This window comes from Vitis riparia, chromosome 6 (genome assembly GCF_004353265.1).
Source record: "Vitis riparia cultivar Riparia Gloire de Montpellier isolate 1030 chromosome 6, EGFV_Vit.rip_1.0, whole genome shotgun sequence".
Lineage (NCBI taxonomy): Eukaryota > Viridiplantae > Streptophyta > Magnoliopsida > Vitales > Vitaceae > Vitis > Vitis riparia.
In genome coordinates, this window is record NC_048436.1 from 6347433 (window position 1) to 6363496 (window position 16064).

A 16064-nucleotide genomic window follows, 5' to 3' on the forward strand; every position below is an offset into this window, starting at 1 on the left:
CAAACAATTCTCTCCTAGTTTCTTGTTGTTTAGATGGTATCAAAACAGGAACTTTATTTCTGAATTTAGAAAAAATTACCAAGACTTATTCCTCGGTAAACTCCACATTTATTTTCCTCTCAAATTGAAATCCTAGCCTCTCACATTGTCTAAAGTCTCATCTGGATTCACCCCTCCTTCGAAGCCTACTGAAAACCATGTAACTTTAATCCTTCTTTGTCAAATTCCACCCCTACTATTTTTTATCTTGATGTACCTATAGCACTTAGAAAGGGAGATCGAATCTATACAAAACACTCCATTGCTAAATATGCGTCTTACCACAGGCTTTCTAATTCTCATAAAGCTTTCACCTCAAAAATCTCTCACCTGTTTATCTCAAGAACCATTCAGCAAGCCTTAGATAATACAAATTGGAAATTAGCAATTCAGGAAGAGATGAATGCTTTCAAAAAAAAAAAAATGAGACTTGGGAGATAGTTAACTTACTAAGGAAGAAGAAAACGGTAGGATGCAAATGGGTGTTTACGGTTAAGTGTAGAGCTAATCGAAGTGTAGAAAGGTACAAGGAGTGTTTAGAGGCAAAAGGACTTGGACAAACACATGATATTGATTACCAAGAGACTTTTGCTCCAATCGCAAAGATTAATTCAATCCGTGTCTTGCTATCCTTAGTCGTTAGTCTTGACCAGCCCTTACACCAACTAGATGTTAAAAACACATTCTTAAACGGAGATTTGGAAGAGGAAGTCTTTATGAGCCTGCCAGTGGGCATTGAAAAACATCTTGGTGAAAGGAAAGTGTGTAGACTAAAAAAAATCCTTATATAGCTTCAAACAATCTCCCAAAGCATGGTTTGAGCAATATGAGAAAGTTGTAAAGGGTCACGGATATACACAAAGTCAGGCAAATCACACTATGTTCTATAAGCACTCAAAAGAAGGAAAGATTGCTATTTTGATTGTTTTTGTTGATGATATAATATTAACAGGTGATGATCATGTTGAGCTCAAAAGACTCAAGAGAGTTCCTGTTGATGACTTTGAAATCAAGGACTTGGGATCCATAGAGTATTTTCTTGGATGGAGTTTGCCAATTGTAAAAAGGGCATTTGTGTTTCTCAACGAAAATATGTGTTGGATCTTCTTGGAAAGACAGGTATACTCGGTTGCAAGGCAGTAGAGACACCAATTGAACCTAATTTGAAGCTCCAATCTGCTAAACCTGAAGATGTGAAGAATAGGGAACAATTTCAGAAGCTGGTTGGTAGACTGATTTATCTATCGCATACCCGCCCAAATATAGCTTTTGAAGTGAGCATGATAAGCCAATTTATGCACTCACCAGGTCCAAAACACTTTGAGGTGGTGTATAGAATCCTAAGGTACTTAAAGGGATCACCAAGTATGGGTTTACTGTTTGAAAAGCATAGTCACCTACAAATTGAAATATATATAGATGCAGATTAAGATTGGAGTAAAACCGATAGAAGGCCAACCTTTGGCTACTGTACTTTTGTTGGAGAAAACCTTGTTACTTGACATAGTAAAAAGCAAATGTGGTGCCTAGAAGCTGTAGTGGCTAGAAGTAGTGTTGAAGTCAAATTTAGATCAATTGCCCATGGAATTTGTGAGGTGATGTGGGTTAAGAGAATCTTAGACAAACTGAAGGTCTCAAGTCCCTCTCCGATAAAGGCATATTGTGATAACAAAATAGAAATCTCAATAGCATATAATCCTATTCTTCATGACAGAACCAAGCATGTTGAGGTAGACAAGCACTTCATCAAGGAGAAAGTAGAGAACGAACAGATTTGTATAGCTTATATACCAATTGATTAACAGATTGCAGATGTTCTTACAAAAGGACTATCTAAGAAACAATTAAGAAATTAATAGGCAAGCTGGCTATGGAAGATATCTTCAAACCAGTTTGAGGGGGAGTGTTGAAAAGGAGAATATTCGACTGAGATTTATTGTTGATCTCTAGGGATTATTGGAAATGAGAATATTCGGCTAAGATTTATTGTTGATCTCTAAGGATTACGTAGTTGTATTTTATGTTTAAATATAGGCCTAGTCAACTCTGTAAATTAGGAAAGTTGGTTGTATAATTATTCAATTTCTTTTTTATTATTTTGTTCCTTTTGTAGCGCCTTGTATGGCCTATAAGTAGTGTGCGTGTATCTCATTCTCATAATCAATGAAATAACATTTTTCACTCAAACAATTCTCTCTCAGTTTCTTGTTGTTTAGAGCACAAGATGCACCAAATGAAGACATATCAACACTAGCATAGCAAATCACTACAAAAGTTCAGATGCTTTACCAAAGACCTACTATAAATCAAACTGGCACTTCCAAGTTCAAGGGCTCTGTGGAACAGGGAACAACCCAAACAACTATTGAGAGTTTATGAAGTATGCAAGTAGCAACAAACTAATATATAAAGCTAACCATAACTAAGCATGGCAGACGCACATAATAGGCCTCAAATCACCAAGTATTAAGGCAGCTAGCCCTTACACAACCACCAGAAAATGCAGCTAGTCCTCAAACATCAACCAATGGTATGAGAACCCAAACTCATGTCTGACCATGTGAAAGATCACAACAGATGACAAGCAAAAGAATTTCTGACCTTTACAAGCATCCTTGTTTGGCTTCAAACCTTTAAAAGCATCACAAAGAAAAATTACACTTGTACAATCTAGTTCAGCTCATATTCATAAATATTTATCAGTTTTCAGGATCCCTATCAAGGCCACATCTAGGATTGAGAGAATCAAACAAGACTTCCAATGGTCGAGTAGCAAGGAAGGTAGATCAAAGTCACATGTGTAGGTCAAAGTATGAAGGGAGATTGGGCTTGGGATGTGATTCTGCAGATGTTTAAGAGGGGATGACTCTTTATGGCACAGGATTATTAAAAAAGTATATGATTGGTCCCAATGGATGGGATGCCAGCATTATGATTTGATAGCCATTCCACCATCTATATAAAGCAGTTTCCCCAGGCTTCCCTGATTTCTCTCTGTACATTCACTTTTCAGTTGGTGACAAGTTCAAATATTCGTTTTCGGGAAAACCTGTGGTAGGGAGATCAGCCACTTTAATTCCAGTATCCCAACCTCTCTCTGGTTGTGAAGTTCAAAGATTCTCCACCTCTTTCATTCTAGACCAATCTTCATCTTTAGTCTTTAATGTATTTGACCAAGAGATTTATTTATTTATTTATTTATTTACTGATAGGCATATAACAGTAGACTGATGACCTCTATTGGTTCAATGTCTTTTCCTGATGAGAGAATGTGATCTTTGATAGCATTAGGTCTATTCTCCTTGAGATACTTTTTCATGATTGGTGATGCAATTATTTTCCTTCCAACCAATTTATTTGGAAATCCCAAATGACCACCTAAAGTTACTGCTTTTGCCTGACTTGTGAACCACAAGAAAACAAGAAGGATATGTTGCACTTAAACGAAACTTTTAAAGCCCTTATCTATGAGCATTGTATGCTTTGTCCAGATTGTGGTGAAATAGTCAATTAAATAGTCCTTCATTGTACTATAACTTTGGGATTCTGGAACATGTTATTTGAGCTTGCTAGGATCTTGGACCATTCCTAGAAATGTGACTAACATGATAGTCATTGATTCTATGAGTTTTAGAATACACTCCGAGGCCAGGGTTCTCTGGCGAGTGCCTATACTTGCTATTAGATAGGTGATTTGGCTAGGAAGGAATGCCAAGGGACAAATGGAGGCTTGCAAAGTGATTCTGCAACATAATGTACTTCCTTTTCTATCTTTCCAAATCAGTTTCTCATGTTTTCCTTGTATCCAATGAGTGCTATCATGTCAATTTGAAGAGCACTTTGTTTCTATATTAAGAGAGTCAGGAGGAGAGTGCAAAGCAGAAACCCCTTCCAATAAGTTGCCTTGTGTAACTCAGATGGATGCTCCTTGGGAAACCTAGAATAAATAGAGATAGTTGGTTCTTTCCGTACCACTAGTGCAGAGTAGTTAGAGGCTTTTCCAAGCCTACTCAGGTCAGACAAACTATAGATGCAAAGATTCTAGCCTTGTGAGAAGACTTTTTTTTTTTTGATAGGCAAATGCAGAAATATATTAGAAAAGGGCACCTTGAGGAAAACCCAAAAGCATACAAGGAGTATACAAAAGGCCCCTTAAGGCACAAACAAAAGAAGAGAAGATACAAAACCATCCCTCATCTAGCGCCTAGCCAATCAAAAAAACTAAGTAAAGGAAGAGGACCTTCATTTATAACTGACTTTGTCCACACCCAAAGATTACAAACAAAAGAATTTTTCAACCTATGAACCGAAAAGTCTTCATTATCGAATGCAATCCTGTTTCTTTCCATCCAAACCACCCAAAAAAGGCACAACGGGGCTGCCTTCCACACCTTTCTATGCTTCTTGCCCAACATAAAGCCCCTCCATTCAATAAGGGTATCTCTAGCTGAAAATGGGAGGACCCAAAACACTCCAAAAAGGGCGAACAATAACTCCCATAAAACTCTTGCCCTGGAGCAATGTATAAGAATATGATCAATAGACTCCTCTTCCTCACAGCACAGAAAACATCTATTAGCAAGAGCCCACCCCCTCTTTTTAAGCTGATCCATAGTAAGCACCTTACCCCAAGAAGCCTCCCAAGCGAAAAAACTCACTTTGGAAGGCACGCTAGGGCTCCAAATCAAGCCATGAGGGAAAAGACCAGCTCTTCTTGAAGATAGATCATTATAAAGGGATTTAACTGAAAAAATCCCATTCGAAGTCACTTTCCACATCATTCTGTCTTCCACAAGAGGAATAAGCCTTGCACCTCGGATTGTCAAAAGAAGCCTCTCCACCTCCTCCACCTCCCAATCATTGAAGGGCCTAGAGAATCTAGGACTCCAAACCCCTTCCTCTCCCGAAGAATCCCAAAACTCCTCTACCCAAGCCTCCTTAGAGGAGGCAAAAGCATACAAGCAGGGAAAAGAATTGCATAAGGCAAAGTTCCCCCACCATTTATCTTTCCAAAATTTTACCCTTCTACCATTCCCCACTGAAAAAACGACTTTATTTTGCATAAAGGCACCTTCCTTCCTTATTTCCTTCCAAAATCCTACTCCATAACACTCCCTAACTTCTCTAGAAACCCAACCCCCTTCTTCCTCCCCAAACTTCCTACTAATGACATGCCTCCAAAAGTTCTCCCTTTCATTCGCAAAACCAATTCCACTTGCAAAGAAGGGCCTTATTAAGGGTGGATAGGCGTCTAACTCCCAAGCCCCCCTTCCTTTTGTCCATACAAACGGTATCCCAATTAACTAGGTGAGGCTTCCTCTCAAAAGCACCCCCTCCCCACAAGAAATCCCTTTGAATTTTTTCCAACCTTAGACTAACCACTCTTGGCATTCGAAGTAAAGACATCAAGTATATGGGCATACTTGACAATGTACTCCGAATTAGAGTGATTCTCCCTCCTTTGGAAATGAATTGCCTCTTCCACAAGGCCAGCCGTTTCCGAAATCTCTCTTCCACCCCATCCCAAACAGCCACAGACTTGTGGTTCGCCCCCAAAGGAATCCCCAAATAAGAAGAAGGCAGCCTGCCCACTTTACAGCCAACCTTGAGAGCCAAAGTCTCCAAATTCTCCTCTCTACCAACCGGCAAAATTTCGCTTTTGTCCAAGTTGATTCTCAAACCTGATATGGCTTCAAACCACATCAACAACCAGCTTAAGTGAACCATCTAATCTTCAGAAGCTTCACAAAACACTAAAGTGTCGTCGGCAAACAGCAAATGAGAGACCAAAGCCCCATCCCCACCCCTTCCATTGACTCTACAGCCTGATAGGAACCCTCCCCCCACTGCTCTATGGATCAGCCTACTAAGGGCCTCCATTCCTATCACAAAAAGATAAGGGGATAGGGGGTCCCCCTGACGCAGCCCCCTTGAGCTATTAAAATAGCCTTCCGGAGTGCCATTGATCAAGACTGAAAACGTTGCTGTAGAGATGCACCAGGAGATCCACCCGGTCCACTTCTCCCCAAATCCCATGCTTTGCAATACAAACAACAAAAAATTCCAGTTTATGTGATCGTATGCCTTCTCTAAGTCCAATTTACATAACACCCCACTCTCGTTTCGTTTCAACAAAGAATCTATTGCCTCATTGGCAATGAGGGCAGCATCGAGAATCTGTCTTCCTTCAACAAAGGCGTTTTGAGCTGAAGACACCACTTTGCCCACTACCTTCTTAAGCCTGTTAGCTAACACTTTTGCCAACAGTTTATACAATCCGCCCACCAAACTGATCGGTCTGAAGTCTCTAAGGTCCTCGGCACCTGCTTTTTTTGGGATTAGGACCAGGAAGGTCGAATTCAGGCTCCTGACGAATCTGCCACGCTCGTGAAATTCTATCAAAAAACCCATAACCTCTTCTTTGACAAACTCCCAACAAAATTGCCAGAAACTAAGGGGGAAACCATCTGGACCCGAAGCCTTGTCCCCGTTCAGGTTTGAAAGAGCCTTGAAGACCTCTTCCTCTGAAAATACCTCCTCCAGACTAGCTGCATCCTCATCTCCAATTCTATTAAAGTCCAAACCTTCCATAGATGGGTGCCAGCCCCAGCCATGTGAGAAGACTTGCCTCAGACAATGCATCTGGGCATCAATCATTTTTTTATGGAAAGGGACCTGGGCACAATTATTTCATGTGTCTCACAAGAGAAGCAAGCCTTAGAAATTGAATGATCAATTCTGCAAAAATCAATGGACGATCTAGAGAGTTGGGTTTTTAGACTTCCATTTCTCATCAGCCAAGTAGATAACAAATAAGTTGGCTAAGCAGGTGCCTCACTGCTATAGGCTGCGGGGGATTTCATGCATCCCTGAGTTATAACTCTTTTTTAGTGCCTTGACCTTAAAGGGTCCTCATCCTTTTGTGCCTTTGATTTACAACTCATGAATTCCTGTTTCCAATTCAAAAAAATAAAAGAAAAAGAGATAGTCACACCCAAGTTTATGCTCAAACATTTCACTTCAACAAGTAGGTTAACAGAAGTACACATTTTCTCCCACCATTTATACAGAGCTGAAAAGTTCATTAACTTCATGTAAATAAAGATAAGTTATCACCAATTAGGAGTCACCCATCACTTCCTATAAGATTTATAATTAAAATATCCTAAATACACCTGATGCCTGAAACTGAACACTATGACAAGGGATATCTGATATTAATAAAAACAGAAAAGAAAAGGCAAACACAAGGAATATGCTAAACAAAAAAAATAACAAGAAATAATAAAAATGAAGTATCTATTCAGTCAAAACAAAATAAGTACACATTCCATACCATTAAATAGTAAAAATAGTCTGTTTATAAGGTTTGTGTCATCTAAATTAGCACCAGAAGCCTTCTTCTTCAGAAGCTCCTCTCCTCTCTTAACAACAGGTTCTTGCCTTGAACATAACAATGATTAAGCAACATATCAGGTCTACAGAACAAAAATACGATATGAAATGGAAAAAAGAAAAGTAGCTCAGTTTGAAAGTTAATACAAAGGGAAATTAAAATGTACCAGTCTGCACAAGCAACCAAATAGAGAGGATAAACAAGCTCAGAAGCCAGCTCCATATTCTCAACAACATTAAGGATCCCTAACTGAAGACAGAAAATTAAAGAAACAAAGTACAACTCCTGAGTTGTTTTGGCTCCTTGACACTGGGTAAAATAAACTTTTAGGTGATTGTTACAGAGTAAACATTACAGATTGGAAAAACCATGAAAAATCCCCAGAGTAAGATATGTTAAAGGTGTGCCTACAATCACCTTTCTCATTAAAAGATCATCACTTTTCAATGGATGCTTTCCAGTAACACGGTTGCTTTGAGCAATTGAAAGTCCAGCTGGACATCCTCCACTGCAAAGGAAGAGTAAGCTATTACAAAAAATTAAGGTACAACAAAAGGATTGTTCAAAGATCAATTTACTGCTCCATAGAAAGCTGGATTCCAGACCCTTGAGCTGGTGGTTGATACAAAATTGTATGAAGGCAAAATTCAAGAAATATCGCACTGTCCTGAGATCCACTAATTAATCTATATTTTGCAGCAACTTCATCATCAATTCTACTTGAATGACATTCACCAATCACCTGAAACCAAGAAATGGTTGATGATTAAAAACCAAAAGGTAGTCACTAAGAAGAATTGAACTCCTAGCTATCCCTAGCTATGTTCTCTGCCAATTTTTTTTTTTTTTTTTTGATAGGAAACGATAACGGAATATATTGATAAAAAGAAGATACAATTAGAAGGATGAGAAATCCTCCCACCAAAGAAAAACAAGACTACAAGTAATCAAATATAAGAAATACAACGAGAAAAAGACTAACGACCTATTTACACACCGCTAACCAATCAAGTTGTAACACGTTAAGAGGTGTCCCCTTAAAAACCTTAGAACAAAAAGCCCATAGAGAAGCCAAAAAACGAATAGAATCCCAAAGATACCCTGAATTCCTTGCTTTATCCTCAAAAATCCTTGCATTCCTTTCCCGCCACACCACCCACATTAACGCGATGCACGCGTCTTGCCATAAAACAACCCCTCTCTTAGAAGATCCGAAACCATTAAAATTAGTAAAAAACATGTCAGATATGCTCCTTGGGGAAACCCAATCCATCTTTGCTAACTGAAATAATCTGTGCCACAACCCCTTGGTCAAAGAGCAATGGAAGAAAAGGTGATCTACTGTTTCTCCATGCTTCATGCACAACTTACATATGTCGGGACTAAGTGCTTTGTGGGGTCTCCTCAATTGTAGCAAGTCATTAGTATTAACCTTCTTGTGCGCCACCAACCAGACAAAGGACTTGACTTTGAAAGGGACTTGAGAATTCCAGACAAACTTAGTAGGGAACACTGGAGGCAACTCAGAATATTGGGATAAGGCCAGAAAGAAAGATTTGACTGTGAAAAGACCTGAAAATACCATGATCTCTGCCAATTTTGTTGATGATCAATTCCATGAGTAGCCTTTTGCCCCACCCCACATTTCCAGATGCCTCCCCAACTACAATGGTTATGCAGAAAACAGCAATATTTATTGAATTGGTTATACATTTGCTTTATACTTCATTGGAAAAATAGAGAACCAATACATTGGTTACAATTAGGCTAATGGAGGCCCATGGGAATGTCCCTCCTGCTTTAGAAGAGATCAACCCAGTTTGTCACTGATCTGAGTGAGAAAAGTTCAAGAGACATTGACAGGTCAACTAGGGCTCAGCCATTACATGAATGAAGATGTTAGATCACTACCCCCTTGCTCTGATTCTGGTACATCTGCTCCAACTGTCACTGGATTCACTACATAGTCCTACTGGAATGTTACGGTAGGGTTCTAGAAACAACGGAAGAGTGATTGCTGTAGCTATAGGCCAGTCTTCTCTTTAAATGGTCATCCTTCATGCTGGAATGTTAGAGTTGGGTTTTAGAAATAAAAGAGTGATTGGTATAGTTATAGGACGTTCTTCTCTTTACATGGTCATGCTTCAAGAAACGAAATTGGCATACATTGATAGAAGGTTTGATTTATAAAATTAAGAGGTCAGATGATGTAGGACAACCCTAGGATGGTTGCCTACACTCAAGGGTAGGTGGACTAGGGTTTTATTTTTAAGGTGTAAGGAGAGGAACAAGGAATAAATTTTATAGTAGAGAAAAGTATAAGATAAGAAATAAAGAGAAAGAAGAAACAATGAAGAAAAGATGGAAAACCTTAAAGTCTCACTAAGGCCTTCTACGAGTCTCGCCTAAAAGAAAATCAATGGAGTCTCACCATTGAAGGTTGCAACCTTGCAATGAAAGAAAATATAATATTATTAATATCAATTCATCCCTTTGATTCCAAGTAATACTAATCATACTTTAATGCAACTAATACTAATTCTCTTTCTTGATATATATATCTTCAAGATTCATCCTCATCACCAAACACAAGGATTGGACCTTTTTTCAGTTTTATGCAGCCTCTGAAGGTATTATAGTGATTTGAGATACATGTTCCCTTAAGAAGAGGGAACTTGTCTTAGGATCATTCTTGATTTTTGTTAGGTTTAAGTTGGGTGATCTAGAGGATCTTTGGGTGTAAATAGATTACAGGCCCCAATAGGCCTCACCTGAAAGCAAACCTTTGGGATGAAATGTCACTTCTTTCTAGGTTAGGCTCACTATATTGGTATTTGGGAGTTAATTTTAATGTCATTTGAGTCCCAACAATAAACCAAGAGGGTCTATACTATATCAAAGTATGTGTGACTTGATTCCTTCATCCTATGACAATTATTACCTATACTCTTCAACTTCACTAACGTACCTGTGTCAACCCGACCTAACAAAGGTTGAGTGTGACATTCTTGTCAGATATTCCTAATTTGCTTTAAATATTGACTTTTTTTTTCTTAGATTAAAAATATAGGGATAAAAGAGGAAGGGTGTGGGGAGAGAAATGGAAAGAGATTGTTTAATCAAGGATATATTATTCTTTGGGTTTCAATGAATTTCTAATTGATTTTTTTCTTTTATTATGTCATATTCAAGTACCATTCAAGACATGGTTCAAAGTCGCAGTATCAATAATTGACTCAAAAGGTCTTGAGGCATATCAGCCTTAGCATCTTGGACAAGTATCGACCGATACGCAAAATATACTAATTTAAAACTAAAATATATTTTAAAAAATTATTACAATAGTAAAAAAAAAAAAAATTAAACACAATTAAATGTACTCAAATTAATAAAATAAACTTCTTTCATTTAATATTTAGTTACATTAACATATAATTTTAAACTATTAAATATAATTAATCAATATTAAATATTTAACTATAAATATATATCAATATACTAAAAACATTCTAAAATTCTATTATTATGTTTTATGGCATTTCATTATATATTTAATTTTTATATTTATATAATTAAATTAATTAATTTATTATTAATAATTAATATTCATATCTATTTTAAAATTATTATATATCCATATTTAATACTTGTAACATTTATCATATTTCAATTTGTTATGTTTTTAATTCCATATAAATATCCTATATAATTAATTTTATAAATAAATTGTCATACATTAGGAATATTTAATTTCATAAAAGGAATATTGTTAAAATTTCCTAAATCTACTCCAATTGCTACTTTCCTAATTCCTAAATTCCAAACCAAGAAAAGGGCAATGAGGCATCATCCCACCCAACTCATTGCCAACCATTAACAAAGACCCAACTCTTTGTCGACCATCAATGAAACAATACTATTCAACAGCACCAACACTTCCAAACCAAGAAAGAGGAAATGTAGAAGCATTGTCATCCCACCCACCCAATTCATCGCCAACCATCAACAAAGACGATATTGATGTTCGATGGCATCGTCATGACCCGCAAGTAAGCAGTAAACATTGAAGAAGAAGGTCAAGATCAAAACGATGCCTCAACCAATCCTAGTGCTACCACTCACCGTTGTTCAATCCAACGACAGCGAAGAAGATTGTTTTGTGGGTTTAAACCATGGATCCGAGTTAACTAAATGTACTTTTGGAGAACCAAAACGAGTTTTACCAATTTTTTGCCAAGTTAGTGCAAAACATGTATTAGGTATCGGACTTGTTGCGAAGCTTAGCGCGACAGATACAACTCAATCGAGTCGTACCAGACTCGAGCGATACTTTGAACCTTGATTCAAGACCCTTTTTTTAGTTGAGTTCCTGCTTCCTAAAATTTAAAATGTGAAAGATCAGACACCTAGATAGACACGCTCCCAATAGTCATACCCTAGCCCATGTAACATAAGTTTCATTTGGAAATCTAATTATTTTCATTAAGGTTCAATTCCCTTTTTTCTTTCTGGTAATCCCTTTTGCTTAGAGATATGTGGCTTCAACATCTAAATTTTTTTGCTATCCATCAAGAGGTTACCTGGTATTCTTGTTTGACAATTAGAAGGATCATAAATTCATGCATAAGCCGAAGGTCAATGAAGTTATAGCCCTAGAGAATGTAACAAGGACTTTGGCTATTTGAAAGATAAAATGCTACTTTTCTTCAAGGCAATAAGTTTAGACTCCTATTAAAAAGCAAAGCTTTTTAACAAAATATCATAAATCCCTTAAGTTTTGAGGAAATCATAACCTAACAACCTAATGAGGAAAGAAGAGATGAGTAAAAAATGTAGGATTAAATGGGAAATTTTTCTATAAGTTCTTCACAATTATTCAGTAAGAACGATTTTGATATGGCAAGAGGCTAAGAAGAACCTTTGGAATTGAGGAAATTAAATAGGTATCCATGGAAAGTTATTTCTCTTCTTATATCGAACACATCATCAGATCCAACCAACCACTAGGATTTTTTAGTTCTTTGTAGGTTGGGGGAACAACCACTTCATATCTTTTCCAACCTATTAAAGACCTCAAAATGGAGAATTTATTTTACTATTGACATCCATCTACAATCTAATACTTCATTTTCCCAAAACTTTATTTTCCAAAAAAAAACAAAATTAAATAAATCTTAAAGATAGAGAAATCACCAATCTAACCTCCGTATTTTAGTTCTTTGTTTGTTTGCTTGCTTTTTTTGTTTTTTGTTTTTTTTTATTTAATTTTTTTAGCTTGATGAAACTTGTTGGAACCTATACAGTTGAAGTATCTTCTCTTCCAAATCCTTCATCAATTCCTCTATTCCTCTCCTCAAGTGCTAACTTGACTACTTTTATCTAATTAGTTCAGAAAACAGAAGGCCCCCAAAGGTTCGAGCCTTTTGCATGTTTAGTGGCCCTTAAGAATATTAATAACAATGGTATAAATAAGTTTTTGTACAAGGTTATTGGAGACTAAAGGGGATGTTCTCCACGAGTGGGCAAGGTATCACTAGAGACAAAAAGGGAACTTTACATTGTCCTAGTTAGGAGGCTCCTGGATTTGGTTTGAATTTGAGCTTGCAGGGGAGGTGGACAGGGTGCTACAAGAAGGTGTGTGTGTTTTTAAGCAAAAGTCCCTAATGTTGGATAGCTGAGGCCCAAAGACTGGTTGTTTCAAAGAAGGTGCTCAAGCTAATTATGCTTAGTTGAGGATTTTAGGTCTTCCATTTTCCTTTGGGACAAAGATTTCTTCAAGCAAGTGGGTGATCCTTTTGGGAGCTTTTAAAAGTTGGATGAGGAGATTGCGAGAAGGAAGAATTTATAATGGGCAAGGGTTTTGATCAAAAGGATTGAGAGAAAGGTGTTGAGGAGGCTACAAGTGGTTATAAGGTAGCTCTGTTTCATTGTTCATTTGTGGTGGAAGCTCCCACCTAACGTTGTTCATGTGATTCCCTATGAGGAAAGGCTAGAAGCAAGGGAAAATTCATTGAGAGCTTCATACATGGCTAGAAGGGTGGGGTATGAAGGTTTGCAATAGGAAGGGGAGGGGGGCAAAAGCAGATGAGGTATCAAACTTTACAAGGTTGAAAGCTATAGGAGGTAAGGCTACTTCAAACTTTTCAGCAGAAAAGTTGCAAATAATGATGTAGGAGACTAAAGGGGTTGCATTAGAAGAGGACAACCAGTCTTCTATTGGAGGGGCAGCTTTAGAGGAGGGCAAGGTGGACTTTGATAGCCCATCTAGGGAGTTAGGTCTCAGCTGTGGAGTTTGCCAAGGAAAGGACCCCAAACCTTTTAAATGATTTTTGAGTCATGGATGGTAAAAAGGCCCATCAAACCTTCCCCTTCTTGGCCCATGAGTGTTGTGCAGGCCATGCCCCGCTGGGCTTGGTGGATTTGGAAGGAGTTAAGGCCCAGTTGAGCTCTTTCTCTTCCTACTGGGGAGACCTTTGCCCCTATAATGGGTTCACATAAAGGACCTCCTCGGTGTTCAATGTCCTTGATGAGAGTCACTCTCTCTCCAGTTGACATAGCTTTGGTGGTGGAAACGACTCAATTCCAACGTACGATGAAATCCCTTTCTTCTTTTTTAAGGTGGGGGTCTCTTTTTTCTACTCCTTCTCCACTTGTGGGTGTAGACTGTGAAGTACGACAAAATGAAGGGTTGATTTGTTAAGAGGACACGAAAACAAGGGCTATCAAGTCTTTGTTAGTGGAAGAGGTTGTAAAGGGTGGTCCCTTAGAATGATCTTCAAGGATGGTTGGCAATGAATCTTCAGGCAAACCATGAGTTTAATGAAATTGGAGCTAGGGCAAGGAAGGAGGAAGAGTGTTCTGCTTTAGTCAAGAGATGCACTCCAAAGAACTCGCTAACGGATTTCGTCTTTCCTGAGGATAGATTCAATAAGTTAGCTTCTTTTAGTAAATTTGTAGGGCTCCCAATAGACAGTTTTGATGAGAAGATCTTATTCCTTTTGAAAAGACTGGAGCTTAGAAATAAAGGGAAGACTTTGAGGCAATGGCTAAAAAATGACCAGCTCTACTAGATCCAAGTTTGAGAGAGAGCTCCGCAAATTGGAACACTCTATTAGTTTATACGAGGGGAGGAGCAAAAAATATTTAGGAATTAGCCAAAGTACGTTAATGAAGCTCTGAATTCTTTCATGGAATGTTAAAGGGATTAATGAGAGGGATAAACGTAGAATCATTAAGTCTCTAATTCACTCGCATTTGGCCGATCTTGTCTGTCTTCTAGAAACAAAGGCTCAATAGATGTCAGCCTTTTTGGTGAGAAGCTTGGGTGTGGTTGATGCATGGAATAGGAGGCAATGGAAGCTAGGGGCCAAGCAGGGGGGATTTTGGTTTTCAGCATAACCGGGTGCTAAAACTTATTGAAATGGAGATAGGAGCCTTTTCAGTTTCTTGCTGATTTAAAAATTGCGAGGATAATTTTGTTTAGATGTTTAAAGGGGTTTACACTCCTACTTTGACTAAAGAGAGAAATTTTGGAATGAATTGAGTGCTACTAGAGGTCTTTTAAATGATCTTTGGTGTGTGGGAGGGGACTTCAATGTTGTGAGATTCTCGGGGAAAAGGAGGAATTGTTAAAGAGTTTTAGCTTATATAAGGCGTTTAACAGAGCTTATCTAGGATTTAGATCTTAAAGATCTCCTACTTTTTGGTGGACCATTTACTTGGCGTGGCAGTTAAGTAATAAGCTAGCTTCTAGGCTGTATCATTTACTTGTTTTTGAAGATCAGGAGACTTAGTTCAGTGACTTGTACCAAAGCACCCATCCACATCCAACCTCAAATCATACACCAATCCTACTTGATGGTGGAGGAATAAGGAAAGAAAAAACTCCTTACAGATTTGAAAACATGTGGTTGAAGGTGGAAAGCTTCAAAGAGATGATCAGGAATTGGTGGGAGAGGTACAATGTACAAGGCTTGTTTAGTCACATTCTAGCAGTTAAGCTTAAAGCCTTAAAGTAGGGTCTTAAAAGTATGGAATAAGAGGTATTTGTTGACATTTCTACTTAGAAGCTAGCAGCCATGGCGCAAATAGGTTTGTCGGAAGCAAAAGAAAGGGAAAGGCCTCTTACAATGGAGTAAAAAAAGGTTAGAAGGGGGTCGTGGATGATTTTAAAAAATGGGCAAAGATGGAGTAAATCTCTTGGAGAAAAAAATCAAAAGATTTCTCTAAGGATGTAGTGTGTAATCCGAAGGCAAAAGGAGGATTGGGTTTTGGGAAGATTTCTTTAAGGAATCTCACTCTTTTAGGGAAATGGTTGTGGAGGTACCCTAAAGAGGGTTCAGCTCTATGGCATCAGGTCATCTTAAGCATTTATGGATCACACTCTAATGGTTGGGATGCTAACACTTTAGTCAGATGGTCACATCGTTGTCCTTGGAAGGCTATTGCACAAGTCTTTGAGGAGTTTTCCATGTTTACTCTGTTTGTGGTAGGAAATAGGAAAAGAATTCGATTCTATGAAGATTTGTGGTAGGGGGACCAATCTTTGGGATCCCAATATCCAAGACTATTTAGAGTAGTCTTGGATAAAAATATTCTTATTTCTTTTTCTTTTTTTTTTTGATCAGAA

The 16064-nt window shown here is 37.9% G+C and overlaps 1 protein-coding gene across 1 annotated transcript in view; it reads right to left on the minus strand.

The window, feature by feature from the left end:
- LOC117916308 (proteasome adapter and scaffold protein ECM29) overlaps positions 1–16064 on the minus strand; it is a 117506-nt gene that overhangs the window by 71666 nt on the left and 29776 nt on the right. The window contains exons 4-7 of the mRNA XM_034832264.1: positions 8041–8177; positions 7853–7943; positions 7602–7684; positions 7376–7482 (exon numbers count right to left, since the gene is read on the minus strand). Of these exons, the coding sequence (XP_034688155.1) occupies positions 7376–7482; positions 7602–7684; positions 7853–7943; positions 8041–8177 (418 nt within the window). The remainder of the gene's footprint in view (positions 1–7375; positions 7483–7601; positions 7685–7852; positions 7944–8040; positions 8178–16064) is intronic.